The sequence below is a fragment of the Megalobrama amblycephala genome, linkage group LG16 (assembly GCF_018812025.1).
Source record: "Megalobrama amblycephala isolate DHTTF-2021 linkage group LG16, ASM1881202v1, whole genome shotgun sequence".
Classification (NCBI taxonomy): domain Eukaryota; kingdom Metazoa; phylum Chordata; class Actinopteri; order Cypriniformes; family Xenocyprididae; genus Megalobrama; species Megalobrama amblycephala.
In genome coordinates, this window is record NC_063059.1 from 40337644 (window position 1) to 40354187 (window position 16544).

General features: G+C 35.3%; 2 protein-coding genes across 2 annotated transcripts in view; one reads left to right on the plus strand and one right to left on the minus strand.

Moving 5' to 3' along the window:
• Positions 1-700: 700 nt before the first annotated feature.
• On the minus strand, positions 701-5927 carry LOC125248840 (gastrula zinc finger protein XlCGF8.2DB). Its single transcript, XM_048160969.1, has 3 exons — positions 5651-5927; positions 5036-5225; positions 701-1986 (listed from the first exon to the last, which is right to left on the minus strand). Exons 2-3 carry the CDS (start codon positions 5136-5138, stop codon positions 998-1000), a joined length of 1092 nt encoding a protein of 363 aa, XP_048016926.1. The 5' UTR covers positions 5139-5225; positions 5651-5927; the 3' UTR covers positions 701-997.
• A 37-nt stretch (positions 5928-5964) lies between these two features.
• Positions 5965-16544, plus strand: part of cwf19l2 (CWF19 like cell cycle control factor 2) — a 29758-nt gene continuing 19178 nt past the window's right edge. Inside the window, exons 1-6 of the mRNA XM_048160968.1 lie at positions 5965-6113; positions 9238-9348; positions 10162-10287; positions 10453-10563; positions 14281-14400; positions 14594-14687. Coding sequence (XP_048016925.1) covers positions 6021-6113; positions 9238-9348; positions 10162-10287; positions 10453-10563; positions 14281-14400; positions 14594-14687 — 655 coding nt within the window. The 5' untranslated portion in view covers positions 5965-6020. The remainder of the gene's footprint in view (positions 6114-9237; positions 9349-10161; positions 10288-10452; positions 10564-14280; positions 14401-14593; positions 14688-16544) is intronic.

The following is a 16544-nucleotide window of genomic DNA, read 5'->3' on the forward strand; positions in this document are numbered from 1 at the left end:
TGACTTAAACCCGAAGACTTGTCAGACAAGAGGTGAGGTGAGCTTAATCAGCTTGTCATAAACTGAAGACCCAGGTAATGAATTAATCATTTCTGAATCTTATAGCATTGTAGTTTTGTATTGTTTGTAGTGGGATCAACGTTTGCATAAGTATGTGTTGGGGAAGTTACACGTAATATTTTAATTACATTTTGCTAAAATGAACGAAATGAACGAAATGACTCGAAAAAAGATTCGTTCATTTTGTTGAAAGAGACTCAAAAGTCCGAGTCAGTAAAATGATCCGAACTTCCCATCACTAGTTTCGAATCGTTAGTGAACCCTTGTTGTGTGTAACAGTATTGGGTCCGTTGAATACCGTTCATAAACTCTTAAAGGGACAGCAGTCCAATATTCCTGCTGCTGTCTGTCAGGTTAATCAAAGAACAAAAGACAAAGAAAATCACTTTCTGCTCTTGACTGAATACGTTTTATAACTTTAATGGTAAGAATTGATCTGTATTAATATTTACAATAGAGACTACAGAAATTAAGGTAACCAATGTAAAATAATACTGAATGTGTTATTTTACATTTGATTACTTTAATTTCTGTAGTATTTCTTACCTGAATGGAAACCCAGTTAACACAAAAAAATTAGTTTCATAGCTCTCTTTATTCTATTGCATTTCTATGAGCTGTTTATATTTTATTACGGACTTTTACTTGTTTTTTTTGTGTGTTTTTTTTAATGAAAATAAAACTTTGCATTGAAGAAAAGTAGATTTTTGTTTGTATGTTGTCAATTATATATTTATTTATTTATATATATATACTCAATACTTCAATTATATTCAAGCCGATCTCACTAACAAAAAATCGGAAATCGGAATCGGCCAAGAAAATTGCAATCGGTGCATCTCTAATGAAAATGACCTTATTTACACTGTAAGAACTGGCTTAGAAGAAACACCTGTCGTTCATCCCACGTAATCCACTTGGACATGAAAATACCTTCTCACTTTGATGATTTCTTGCAATGCTTTTTAATATGCGTGACAAGATTTGTTAATTGAGAGAAACTCCTCCCACATGATGGGCAGTGGTACGGCTTCTCTCCAGTATGAACTCGCTCATGAACTTTCAGCGATCCAGACTGAGTGAAGCTCTTGTCACAATGCGAGCACTTGTATGGCTTTTCTCCCGTATGAATTCTCTGGTGCTCCTTCAATCGTTTCGCTGTGGTAAAAGTCTTGCCGCACTCAAAGCACACATGATCTCTCTCTCCGGTGTGTCTTTTCTGGTGCTCTTTAAAATTGCCTGGCCATATAAAACTCTTTCCGCACAAGGAGCACACATACGGCCTCTCGTTTGTGTGAACCTTCAGGTGGTTTTTCAGAATGGATGATGAAGTAAAACCTTCACCACAATGAACGCAGTTAAAAGGCTTCAACCCAGAATGAGAGTGCAAATGATTATTGAGGCTGTGCGCCCACTTGAACGTCTTTCCGCAGTGATGGCATTTGAAAGGTTTCTCTCCAGTGTGCACCCTAATGTGATCCTTAAGGCCTTTTTTACACGTTAAGCCCTTTCCGCACTGAGGGCAGATGAACAGCTTCTCCCTGGAGTGGATTCTCACGTGAACTTTGAGGTTGTTTTTAAATGTGAAACTTTTTCCACACTGGTGGCACATGTATGGTTTCTCTCCGGTGTGAATTCGCAAGTGATACTTCAGGCTCTCTTTACGCGTGAAACTTTTTTCGCAGTGGTGGCAGCTGAAAGGTTTCTCTCCCGTGTGAATTCTTAGATGTTCCTTAAGGCTGTCTCTTCGTGTGAAGCTCTTTCCGCACTGAGGGCACGTGAAGGAGTTTTTGGCTTCGGTTGTTTGAGTTTTGTTCAGAGAGGTGTTCTCCTCGGTCTCTGAACACGTCATGAAAGTTTCCTGATATGGATGTTTCTCCTCCACTTCATTCAGCTCTTCACTTTCTTCTTTTATGTCTGTCAAGTCTACAATAAACACACACAAAATAATTCCATAATAAATCAGTTCAATAAACAAATGTATCATGTATTTGATGTGCTAAAATTAGAAGAGACGGTGCCATCTCCTGCGAGGACTTCAACATCTGGATCAACATGCACATTCACAAATTTCTATATATCCTAATTATTGTTAATATGTAATTGATTATTTCCAGGAGCTCATTGCTTCTGCTAACAGTGATTGTAAATGAATTGCCTAAATTATTACATTATTAGCAAACTGCATTCTCTAAATTGTAATGTTGACATGCATTCTCTGTAAAGCTGCTTTAAAACGATATGTATCATGAAAAGCGCTATACAAATATATGTGAACTGAATTAAAACTACAACGTATGCACTACTAAATATTTTTGCGGTGCACCATTAAACTTAGGCCCTGTTTACACCTGGTATTAAGATGTGTTTTGGTTGATCGGATCACAAGTGGATGACGCTAAACACAGGTGTAAATGGGGTCTGAAACGTTTTGAGATTGTCCACTTACAATCACTTACAGAGGTAGTCGAAAACGCATTTGATTGGATTGTTTTGATATTGGAAACGCTCATGTGGTCAAATGTGTTCAAACAAACATAAAAGGCCGTCTACTCTCCGCCTACTGACCTAATGCGTAAATATTATGGGGAGCGCACTAGGCAGATGGGATTTAAACTTTGTCAGCTGAAAACTCATTTTTTGTTTGAAGACCAGGCACAATGTACCAAGCTCACCATTCCTGATTTCTAACACACATTCACAGGGCCCTATGTTAACAATCTCGGCGCATGGTCTAAAGCGCACACGGTGCAAGTGCACTTAGGCGCGTGTCTGAATCCATTTTTGATAGTTTAACGACGGTAAAAATGGTCGGCGCACCTGGTGCATGGTCTAAAAGGGTTGTCCAAAGTCTCTTAATGAGTCATGGGAGTGTTTTGGGCGTAACGTGCAATAAACCAAACGGAGTCTCATCTCCCTTTCCCTTTAAAAGCCTATTGCGCTCGCGCCATGGCGGATTTGCTATTTACATGGTGGAATTTGCAAGTGGAAAAACTGAACATTTCTCTAGTGAGGAAACGGATCTGCTTGTGCTCGAGGTTAAAGAGTGCGAGCAGACCATCTACAGGAAAAGCCGGATTCCACCAAAGCATTTTAATCTTTATGCATACAATAATAACCTTTTACATTGTGATCATTTTATTTTTAATGATCGCTGCGCGTCCCTGTGTGTGTAACAATCAGCATATAGGTGCATATTACTAATGCACTCTTTAAATAACAAAACAGATATTGCGCCATTGACTTTAGAGCAGGTTTCAGTTGGTCAATGGCACAGTCTATTTCAGTTGCCTCAAAATAGCAACACGCCAACAATGCACCATGGGTGCACAAATGCATTTGCTATTTAAACAACGTGGTGCAGGATGTGAAAATGATAACTGCGTCGGGCTGAAACGAGCAAAAATTCATCAATTCATTCATCAATAAGCTCTTGTTTTACCTGAGACACATATGATAATGCTGACATTTACATTTTAAAAGAAAGAGAATTATGTGAATAAATCACATTGTTAGCGACTCTTCAAGAAGAACCCGTCCTAAACAGCGTGCCACTGTGTGCATCACTCCATGTAGTGCATGTCAAATAAAATCAGTCATAATAAATAAATGTCATTTTCTTGTTTTTTGTATCAGTGTTTATTTATTGATCCTTATTAAAGGTGCAGCATGTAGGATTTACGTCCGCTAGAGGTCGCTAGAGGCCTATTCAAAACAAAGGCGTAGCTTGATGACGCCAAGTTTGAGCGTGGAATCTTGGGACATGTGGTCTTCATCTCACAGCTGATGGAAACAATGGGGATTGGACTCGGGAAGAAATCATATTCATGGATGTGATTATTAACGTTACTGTAGTATGAAGCAGAGCAGGAGCGAGTGTTGTGGAGCTGAACGAGGAGCTGGAGCGATTGATCAACACACGCCTCACGAGCAGCGGGACTTTTATTATGACACAGTCGCCAGCACCGCTTCTGCTTTTCCGGTCATGAGTATGAGGTAACGCAGCTCTGTTTATCATATTAGATACATTTGAGTATGTTGAAAATGATGTTATAACATTACTCTGTGCGTTCGCTCGGCGGCTGCTGTGAGACACTGTTACACACTGCAGTAAGATAGATCGATTTTACAATATCATATTAAATGCTGGATGGCTTGTGTTGATAAATGGCATGCAATTAATTTTAAAGCGTATTGTATGATGGAGAAAATGCTGTATTACTGTTACTAAAAATAAAGCTGCATCTGATTATGCTATGTTAGCTACTTCACAAAATAGTGTTTTTCTCTGAGGCATGGTAAAGCATGGTACTCGCAAAAAATCAAGAAAATTAGATTTAAACAATAAGACTAAACGTGTTGAGCTATTTAACAATAATCAGTTTTCTGTCTATAAACGTATCAAAACAGTTGTTCCCTTGTCTATTAAAACATGTAAATATTAAAGCGTCTTTGGTGTTTCCATGGTTTCTACAAAATAAAACCGGAAACCGAGGGTAACGCGGGTATGACGCCATTGACAGGCGACTCCTCATGTGTCCCGGAGCCTTGGTTAAAATTGCAATTTTCTCACGATTTACAAATAGTTGCAAACATTTGGGATATTGTAAGTACTCAAGTGAACAAAATATATAACACTGGCCTTGTGGTTTTTGGATATTTTACTGTAAAAATCTTACATATTGCACCTTTAATTCCAAATACAGTTTCTGAATGTTATTTACATATAAAATATCGATATGTTATTCATGATTACGTAGTATCGTATTTCAATGGATACATATTTTTACTGTTATGTAAGGCAAAAGTTAGAATGAATGATACACTGAAATTCACAACATTTCAACACAACTTCTGCTCACATATTTAAAGGCTGCTATTGGATCATTGAGGATAAACCTCATATTATGCAACTTTACGCATTACTTAATGTTCCTCCACCGTCAACAATATATAATCAAGAATGGACACCAACCTATTTCTTCCTCAGTCTCTTCATGTTTCATTCTGCATGGTTCTGGATCACTCATGTCTTCAATCTCCTCTTCAACAAACTCTGTCTTTACTATAGTATACATATTACATATATTTCACTTGTTACACCTGGAGTTTCTCCTGCTTGTTTGTTCCTCTCTTGTATAATGACAGTTCAGATATGATCCTGTCTGCCAAAGTCAAAAATAACACAAGTTAATACACTTCCCATGTTTCATTTCCCAATATTATTACACAGTCTTTGTATTTTTGTCTTAGTTTCTCAATTTTTCTTTGCATTTAAGAGCATACTTTGGCTTAAATTATAATTGAATAATTAATAATATACGCAAAGATTTGAACACAAAAGAGTCAAAATCCCAGAGATACTATTGCTATTTGATGTTCCAGTGATAAGAGCGATAGTTCCGCATGAATAATAATAATAATAATAATAATAATAAATGCATGAATTAATCTCATGCATATATGCATAATTCATTTACACGCATAATTAATTAAGCTGAAACTGACAAATGTTACATAGTAAGAGCTCAGATGTTGCTCCAACATGCACAGCAATTAAACGTTTGTTTTAAGTGTTTATTTGTTTTACCGTTTGTAGTATTTGTTCTCTCTCGTCTCCCCTCCGGATTTTGTGTATTTAATGTCTTTTGCGATTTAAACTCACATCATAATGCTAATGCTCTCCACTGTCGTGAACACCTACCGTACTACGCCTGATTTTTTGATTTAAGCTTTTTAACAATGCATGTATTTTGTTCGTATCTCACATAGTTCCCAAACCTTGTTTTAAATGATTGTAATATGGTTAAAATGTCTAAAAACGTCCTGAGATTTGAATGCAGCTCGATAGGGTTTGAGAATTCAGCGGCAGCGCCACCTGCAGGGAAACAAGCGAGTAGCATCTGTCGCATTACGGTAGATGTTTACGACAGTAGAGAGACCGCGTTTGCGGCAGCATCATGGCAGCGTACGGTGTGAGTTTTGAGAGCGCAAACAGCATTAAATCTAGAAAAGAGTCCAAAAGAGAAGAAAGAGAGCACGTTTTACAGCAGGTAAAACAAATAAACACTTTAATCTCACGTCTAATGATCGATTCAGTCAGATTAAGACTAGAAGACTTAGAAGAATTAGAAGCGATTGTTGTATTTAACAGATCTGTTTACATTCCACTTTAATCAATATATCGTTTTATTATGTATGTCTTTTTTCTTGCTTTTTTTGTTTTGTGTCCAAATGTCTTAAAGCTGGTTTCAGACATGATCCCTCAACATCTGAGCTGATTTATGTATCATTTTTGCCAATATTTTGCTACATTAATTATGTACATCTACTGGGAGTCAGTATTTGTGTAGTAGATGCTTCATTCATACATGATTGTAATAGATTTATTTCATTTATTAGGCACATTTGGTGATCTCAGATTTAATATTAAAGCAAGTGTCATTAAAGGGTTAGTTTCCCAAAAATGAAAATAATGTCATTAATTACTCACCCTCATGTCGTTCCACACCCGTAAGACCTTCATTAATCTAAAGAACATAAATTAAGATATTTTTGATGAAATCCGAAGGCTCAGTGAGGCCTGCATAACCAGCAATGACATTTCCTCTCTCAAGATCCATTAATGTACTAAAAACATATTTAAATCAGTTCATGTGAGTTCAGTGGTTCAATATTAATATTATAAAGCCACAAGAATGTTTTTGGTGCGCCAAAAAAACAAAATAACGACTTATATAGTGATGGCCAATTTCAAAACACTGCTTCAGGAAGATTCGGAGCACAAATGAATCAGTGTATCGAATCTGCTGTTCGGAGCGCCAAAGTCACGTGATTTCAGCAGTTTGGCGGTTTGACGCGCGATCCGAACAGTTGATTCGATACACTGATTCATTGTGCTCAAATCTTCCTGAAGCAGTGTTTTGAAATCGGCCCATCACTATATTGTTAAAAAAAGTCGTTATTTTGTTTTTGGCGCACAAAAAGTATTCTCATTGCCTTATAATATTAAGGTAGAACCACTGAACTCACATGAACTGTTTCAAATATGTTTTCAGTACATTAATGGATCTTGATTTGTGTTCTGAAGATGAACGAAGGTCTTATGGGTGTGGAACGACATGAGGGCGAGTAATTAATGACAGAAATTTCATTTTTGGGTGAACTAACCCTTTAATCTGCCTGCTTCAGTCACTGGTTGGTTCTGAGCTGAACTGACATTAAACTACCTTCAGGGGGCGCTAGTGCATTTGCAGTCAAGATTTGTCCTCTTAGTGCAAATTTGGATGATAAAATAGTTGTGATTAATTAATAATAGACATAATAGCGTATTTGCAATTTATGTTTATATGATATAAGCTATTATGAAAAGCGTACAACAGTAGAAGAAGGGCTTTGAGTATCAACAAAAGTGTTTTCCTCCTTTTTACAGTAAGTTCTGTTCTAGATGCATCACCTTTAAATTTGCATTAAAATTTGCGATCATCTGAAAATGTTCAGTGCAGGTAAAACCCTATAAATTAGAGCTTCCTCTCTCTGGATAATGTCAGGGTGTATGTGTTTCCTCCTGAGGTGTAATGACGATTAGCAGGTGAATATAAACATCGCTGTTTAACAGGCCGCTGATGGTAAACTCTGTCCTCACCTGATAACAGACACAGGCAGCTGCTCTCTTTAGATCCATTTGATTTATTTTCTGTCCTTTAAAATTTATTTTACTTGCTGCAGTGTAATTCAACATTATTTCCTCCTCTGGTTTGTTTTGTTAACTAAAACTTTTAAAACTCATTGATTTTGACGATATCATTGACAGATATTTATTTGACTGTCAGTCTGAAATGATAGCATATGACACATTCACTACTTTCTTAATATATGATGTGCAACTGTATGCAATATACTGTACATTGCTATGTTTCAAACAATAGTACACTCTTAAATAATAAAAATAAAAGATTCCAAAAGGGCTTTTTTGCAGTGAGGCAATAGAAGAACCATTTTTGGTTCCCCAAAGAACTTTCAGTGAACATTCCAAAAAGAACATTCTTTCTTAGTGTGAAGAACACAGAATTCTTTTCCACTATAAAGAACCTTTTGTGGAATGGAAAGATTCCATGGATGTTAAAGGTTCTTCATGGAACCATTGATGTCAAAATAGAACATATTCTTTTAAGATTGTTCAGATGACCTCACTATGTGTATGTTTAATCCAGTGAGGTCATCTCAGAAATAAATATACTTATGTTGTATTTTTGGCATACTGCACATTTGATCAAAAGAAATAGTGCGAGTAGTATGCTATTCCAAACATAGCTGTTGATGTGTTTTAGATCTCAGTACACATACTGTGTCTGTGTTATCTAGAGGTGCACTGGTCGTAAATTGGAAAGATTTTTTAATTTTATTTTCTCCGATCTCTGTTCCGGACTTGCACACAAACTGCATTGCAATGATTTCCCAATATGTAATTTGTGTGGAAAAATTACGAAGTCTGTAAACAGACAGGACACACTGAAAATAGAGGCAAAGAGAAGAACAGAGAAAATACTCTTTGTGATGCTTGAAATATTTCAAGAAAATTATAAATATTGAATTAGGGGTGGAGGTTTATATGAATGTATCTTTCTTCAGAAAAGTTTTGATGGCATTTTCTCTTCCCTTTGTATAAAGTAGTGTTTATAAGCGCAGATTTGTGTGATTTGTGTACTCAAAGAAACCACTGCTGCTCTTTAATCGCCACCTACTGGCGTAGAATGAATTTGCATTTTCATTTAGTCCGCCTGCTGTTTTTGTTTTGTGCAGTTGTCTTATGTAGCATAATTTCATAAATCTAAAGTCAGACTGTTCTGTTTTTGCTTTAAGGGTGTGTTTACATGACAACGATGTTGTTTAAGGCCAGTTTGGCCTGTTATATATTTGCTTAAAGAACTAAAATCAGCAACCGGTATTAGAATTGGCCATGAAAAACCATGATCAGTGCATCACACTCTGCCAGCTGTGTTAGGCTTTCTCTGTGCACACATTACGACAGGAAACGACCTGACAAACCTTTATCACTCCAGCACACGTGTAGCGGACGGATGCAGCAGGCAAATATGTAATTAGAATTTAAACGGCATGTAATCCTTATCTCCTTTCCGAAATCACCACTTCTCCTGTTTCGTTCTCTCTCTGTAGGCTAAAGAGAAGCATGAGAAAGAGGAGAGGAGGAAGGCTGAGAGGAAGGCCAGGGGGGAAGACACCTGGATGCTTCCGGATGTTGACCTGCGACTGCAGCAGATAGGCCAGGTCAGAGGTCAAACTCATTAAAGATGACAAGAAATGTTTTTTTATTAAGGATGATTCATAAAATAACTTCAGGTCGGTAAGGTTTTAAAAATGTTTTTGAATGAAGTCTCTTCTGCTCACCAAGATTTGATTAAAAATACAGTAAAAACTGAAATATTATTACTATTTCAAATTCCAGTTTTGTTTTTTAATTTTTTTTAAAATGTAATTTATTCCTGTGATCAAAGCTGAATTTTCAGCATTATTACTCCAGTCTTCAGTGTCACATGAAATCATTCTGATATGATGATTTGATGATCAAGAAACATTTCTGATTATTATCAATGTTGAAAACTGTTGTGATGCTTCATATTTTGTGGAAACTGATCATTTTTTTTCAGGATTCTTTTTTTAAGTTCAAAAGAACAGCATTTATTTGAAATATAACTCTTTTGGCACATTATTAATGCTTTTGCTGCCACTTTTGGTAAATTTAATGCATTCTTACTGAATGTAAGTATTCATTTCTTAAAATAGCTTACTGACCCTTACATTTTGAATTAATAATATAATATCTGATTTGACCAACACCACACAGACAGAGAAAAATCCTATTGGCCTTAAATTTCACAATTCAATCAAATCCTGGTTCATAAAGTCAAATCCCGACTTATTTTGATATTGCTGTGAATACATATTGTATCATATTGTAGAAGTTAAAATGCTACAAAAGAAGTTTCATGTTGTCTTTAGCAATACATGGTGAGATTTCATGTCAGTTTCTCATATCTCTCCACACCGGATTCACATATTGTGTTTGTTTTTTGCACACAGGAGCATTCAGTGAAAAACAAGAAAAAGAAAAAAGAAAAGAAAGCAAAAAAGAGTAAGAAAGAGAAGAAGAAGAAAGCCAAGAAAGAGAAAAATGCAGAGGAAGATGCATCTTGTGACAGCTCTGAAGTATGCGCTTGGATGTTTTCACATTTAATCCTGTGTTTAGCAATTTATTTTCTCTGGGTATTTCAGGTTGCACGACTAAAATGTTGCAGTAAATTTCTATTGCTTTTGCAAGCTGTGGTAGTGTACAAAACCATTTCTGTCCTGTGTTGATCCATTTGTTTTCAGGACTCAGAGGACGAGTGGGTGGAGGCCCCGTTTTCTTCAGGGGGCGGAGACAAGGCATGGAAGGCGGAGCATGAGGCCACACCCACATCCAGCTCAGCCAGTACTAACCAAGTAAGAACAACAAACCACCACTTGCTCCAGATAGGCATCTTTGTTTTTTTCCCCCGAAATTTCTTTTTTTAAGAAAAACCTTAATCAAAATTAACACTATAGATGTGAATGCTAAGCCGCGTGAGTGATTAGAGTTTTTTTCGCTTTCACTTTTCAAAGTTATTCGTACCTAAATCTTGTGTTCTCCAGTGCTGCTTTGTATTAATCATACAGCAGTTCAGCGTGATCCGATTACTGTCCTTGCTGTGGTCTGTAATCACAGTCTTCAGAAAGACATTGAGATTATAAGAGAGAGCAAGAGGAGTGTGTCAGAGTGGGTGATTGTTGTCCTACACAGTAAAGCCACTTGTGGAAACTTCAATACTGTTATTACTGGAATTGAAGAGCTCTCTCTTCTCTCTCTCTGAGCCGTAAGGGGCATCACACTGACAGCCATTTGCAAAGCAACCAGAAGTCATTTGTTTTCAGTGAGAGCTGATGCGATGTGTGCGCATCCAGTGATGTGATGAAGATGCGAACGGTTATCTTTACAAGAATGTGATGCATATTACAAACAAATGCTTTTCCACCCACCAGGGCTGCATTTCCCAAAAGCATCGTAAGCCTAAGTTGATTGTAAAAACGATCGTACGAGTGATCTTAATATTAAGGTCTGTTTCCCAAAAGCATCGTAACTTAAGTAGCACTTGAAAATGATCGTAGATCTACGAGTGCTCTGGAGTAATCGTAAAGTCCTAAGTGCATCGTAAGAAGATAGAGTTATGAGGTCACCTACAGGACAACCGGCAGATTACACCTTTATTCAAGTGCAATGTGTATAACAGCTAAGGTTTTGACTGTATTCCTCTTAAATACTCTTTGTTGTTCAATATGAAAAGAAAAGGGAAGAAAATAAAAAAAATAAAAATACACATGATGTCATAAATAGTGCTGATAAAACATGTCTGCAATAAAAAATTTGTCTGTACACCTGTAGAAATTGGCTAGATGAAGTACATAATTTATACTACTGTCACCCTATATTCCCTTTATATAGGCTTTATATAGGCCTACCACCCAAGGCCTAAAGCTCTATGAAATACTATAGGAGTTCTTCCAAGTGTTTCTGAAGTGACTGACTTTTTTCAACTATAAACTAAATTTTAAAACATAAACAAGTTTAGATATTAACTTCAAAAACACTGAATCACAGTTTGATTGATTTCACACACACACACACACACACACATATATATACACTATAATTAATTTAAGTTAAATATAGACACTATAGTTAAGTGAGAATGACAAAATAAAGTAAACTGTGGCATATTATGTCCAAAAATTCTTCATACAGTGGACTACCAGCAAAATTTATAGAAATTTGGAACCAAAAATTATTTAGACACTTTGACCTGACCATGTTTTGCTAAAGTGTTATTTAAGATCTTGTCATATTTTACTACCATTAAAAAAAAAAAAAACTATAGTGAATAATCTTTAATAATGAATGAAATGTTCAAGGTGTCTGAATAAATTGTGGTTTGACTGTGTGTGTGTGTGTGTGTGTATATATATATATATATATATATATCTTTGTTTAGCTCTACCTCCTCCAGAAGAACATTAATTTAATCTTTTTGAAAGGTATCTATATTTATTTATTTATTTATTTATTCTAAACCACATCAGGTGACGATTATTAGGTTAAACGTTAAAGGATACGATTTTATAAGGTAATATTCAGCACTTGAGAAACGGACAGCGACTCTTAAGTAGCACGTAGAACGCGTTCGTGCGTTCATGTTAAGGGCATTTTTGGGAAACGCACGTGGAATTGCTGCGAACGTTCTAACCTCGCACGTAGAAAGTGCTCTTAAGAGCTAAGATACATCGTTATTGGGAAACCCAGCCCAGAATGTTTGTTTTTAGCAGCAAAAAATAGATATAGGCCTGGTTTCACAGACAGGGCTTAGATTAAGCCAGGAATTGGCCTTAAAACGTGCCTTAGAAAAAAAAAAACATTATTGATGTGAATCTTTTTAAGATGCATCTCATTAGTTGTTTCTGTCTTAATATTTTATGAGAATTTTGGGTTATTGCGTTAAAAAATGCATAAAATCTTAAAATGTGCATAAAATACTTATGTGCTTGATTGATCATTTTTTTATTCTGTAAGAAGACATGAACATTTACTATATAAATTGCTGGATCAAACGTTAAAAACATGTTCTTGTTATTTTAAGTAACAAACAGCAACCTTAATCAAATAAAACATACAAAAACTTAAACTTGCTATATTTCAGCTAGTTGCCAAGGCAAGATTTCATATTTTCATTTAGTCATATTTCATAAAAATGTCCAAAACATTACTAAAACAAAATGACTGAAACTTTAAAAAAACTAAAATGAAACCGGAAAAAAATAAAAATAAATAAAATAGAGTTTGGAAGCGATTTAAATTTTTAAAATTAATTAATTACATGATGTGGCAATTAATTAAGCGAATTAATTGCAAATTTATTGTACATCAAATTTGGTTTAGAAATTATCCCTAAAAGATCATTTGAAGTCATTATTGTGTAAAGTGTCAAATAGACATTAAAAAGTAGATTCAGAAAGAAATATTTTATTTGATTCAACAGAATTTATCACACAGGTTGAGTAAATGATGACTGAATTTAAATTTTTGGGTGAAATATATCTTAATATTTTTTTATCCATATGGAAATATGAAATTGAAAGTAAACATATGGTCAGCTGATGTTTTAGGAATCATTTTCTTTGAGAAGCACGTTTAAATTTAGCAGTGAACGCTCTGATCTTACCGGTGTTGTCGTACACTTCAAAGGGTTCAAATCGGTCGCCTTTAATATCTTGAATTTTATAAACTTTCTAACTGCATTCTACAGTATATATCACACAGTGAACTGTATGAAATGTCAGATGACCTATGTAGGTCTGGGGGCGGGGCAAGTGCGTTAAATGCGTTAAATTTTAACGTGCTATTTTTTTCTGTAATTAATTAATGTAATTAACGCGTTAAACTTGCAGCCCTAATAAAAACTATATTATCTCAAGGATACTAAAATAACACTGAGTGACTTTGCCTTAATATATAACATAGTCAAATTATGAGAAAGATGCGTGACAGGATGAATGAATAGAACACCGAGATTTACCAAACACAATACAAATCAACTTTAACACAAGGAACAGAGGAAAACTGAGGGCTTAAATACCCAAGGAATGATAATCAATGGAACAGGGAACAGGTGTGAACTAATCACAAAGATGATAACTTATAATAAACAAGAACTCAAATGGGCAAATAGTCACAATAAAAACTATAGAATCAACAGAACAAGACACTAACGTGACGTAACCAGCAGACCAATCTTATTGCATCTAAAATATTGTTGTAGTCATTCTGAAATGCCTGAGCTAAAGTCTGTCATCAGAATGAGCTGGTATAATTACCTGCCAGAACTGTCTCACATGAAACATTAGGTGTTTGTTATTGCATTTTGTCTGAGGCACAAGTAATTTATTATGTTGGAAGGAAGTCACAGGCTTCCCCGGATGCAGCGACTTTTTTATTACTTTCTTTACTTTTTGTCAGTTTCCTAGAAAGATTTTGTTCTCTTAAACGCGTGGGATGGAAATTGTGCTTTATTTGCAAATGTTTTATGCAATATTCCAAGTTTAATTCGTCTTTGTCCGTTTGACGTTTCCTAGAGAGACGAATGGATGACCTTTGACTTCCTGGCGATGAAGACGACCTCCGTGGCGGAGAAACGAGCGCAGAAAGAAGCAGAGAAAGAGGCGGAGAGGGAGAAAGCAAAGTCTATTGAACAGGTGAGTGATGGTTTAAAATGTAATTTATTCCTGTGATCAAAGCTGAGTTTTCAGCATCATTACTCCAGTCTTTAGCGTCACATGATTCTTCAGAAAAAAACATTTTTTAAAAATCCTTGATGTTAAACTCCTGTATAAAGTGTTTTTGTTGTTTGAGGAGTGTGTGTTTTTGTGTTTATCGTGTGTCTCTCAGGCTGGTCTACACAAGTTGGAGTTGAACCCTTACTGGAAGGATGGAGGAAGTGGTCTGCCCCCAGAGGACACCTCCAGTACTGCGGTTAGAAAAGGTGAATGCCGAAACAAGGGGCCTCTTTTATAAAATGCTCGTATGATTAGATTTGATCCTAAATACCATGGATTTTCTCCTGCATCAAAAATGATATCAGGGTTTAATAAAGGCAGAAGCTGACGTGAAAATGTTTTTATGCATATGCCAACTGAAGAGCATCGGCACGTTTTGGCGCTCATATGCCAGTCATTCAATTAATTCAACATTTAAAAGAGGCCCTAAATAAATTTGATACGACAGATTATTTTCATCACAGCTGCAGGTGGTACACTTTGTATAAAATTCAATTAAAAAGTCACTGTAAAAACTGATTTTTTTATTAGATTTACTTTATACAAGAAAATATTATTTCAGTTTTTCTACTTGAAAATTTCATATTTAATTCAATGTGTTACTTGCAGTTTCTTTGCAATTATTTGTGAAATTTTCTAGCAATTTCTGAGAGTAAATCTTACACCAAATTTATTCAGTGTAGAGCAGTTCAGCTATGACCTTTGACATTTTTGTTTTATTTTTAGATGCTCTTTACAACATTTAGATGTCTGTAATGCCATAAAAACCCATCTTTCCAAGCTCTGTTTGTGTACAATTTTTATGTTTATACATAAAAAATGTTTGTTTATTTTTATATTTTATGTCACATAAAAAGCATATTGATTTGTTTACTTTTATTTATTTTATTTTTTTTTAAGTTTCATTAATATTTTGAATTTGGTTTATTTTTTGATTTTTTGATTTCAATGTTAATTTTAGTTTAATTTTTAGTCATTTTTTATGTGCTTTTGTGATTTATTTTTATTAGTTTTTTTAAATTGCCATTTAGTTTAATTTATTTTTATTTCTGTTTTAGTTTAGTTTTAGTTTTTATTTATTCAACTTAACCTTATTTCAGTTTATTGCCAAGGCAAGGCAAGGCAATTTTATTTGTATAGCACATTTCATACACAATGGTAATTCAAAGTGCTTTACATAAAGAAGAATAATAGAAATAGAACACAAGGAATAGAAATAACAGTAAAAACAGAGAATTTTGCCATCTGGATGGAAGAGTTAGGAAGTCTTAGGGAGTTTTTTGTTGTTGTTGTTGTTGTCGTCCGTCAGAGTGGATCTAAACGGATCTATCCATCAGAGCAGATCTGAATGGATCTTCCTCACACAACAGGACCGCTACCTGTTAAGGCACTTCAAACTGATAAACAAAGTTTCAATCTCCCCTTTTGCCAAGACACCTTAAACCGTGCCACACAGCCCTAATCCTCCTTCCGGAGATATCTTATCTATGCAACGCAGTTCAAATTTCCCCTTTGGAAAGTGTCCTGACTGTAATCCAGAGATGTCTTAACCATGGCTCACCATAGCTCAAATTTCCCCATGGTTTGTGACCTTATCCAAATTTACCAAATTTTAACCTAATCAAAAATGCTTTCTTCCTAATTCTCCCAGCTCTTTCAACCCGACAGCAATATTTAAAATGCATGAAAAGTCAGAAATAACAAGATGATACATAAAAGAAAAGGAATTAAAAGAATAAAAAGATAATGCAAACATGTATTTATATTTTATTTCAGCTTTATTTCTATTAAAATGCTTTTTAAAGGGTTAGTTAACGATAATAACCCTGTTACATGTTGATCAGATAAGTTTTTGATTTCTAACTGGTCTGTTTTCGGCCAAAATAAGCTGCAATTTGGACCAAACTTTAAGTCAAAAATCAAGCTACGTGAAATTATTAATAATATAACCCAAGTTGCTAAAAGCTTTGTTGGCTGTGACTCTCGGAGAGACAGTTTAAAGCCAACCAGCTGCTCTCGTCCTCTTTCATTTTTCATGATTGATTCCCTGCATTTTCTTTTCG

What these genes read in the sequence shown, in the direction of transcription:
- LOC125248840 (XM_048160969.1), bottom strand. Translation starts at nt 5,138, where the DNA reads ATGTATACTATAGTAAAGACAGAGTTTGTTGAAGAGGAGATTGAAGAC. An exon ending in AGAGACTGAGGAAGAAATAG is followed by an intron (nt 1,987 to 5,035) that starts GTTGGTGTCCAT and finishes TGTTTATTGTAG; the next exon opens with ACTTGACAGACATAAAAGAA.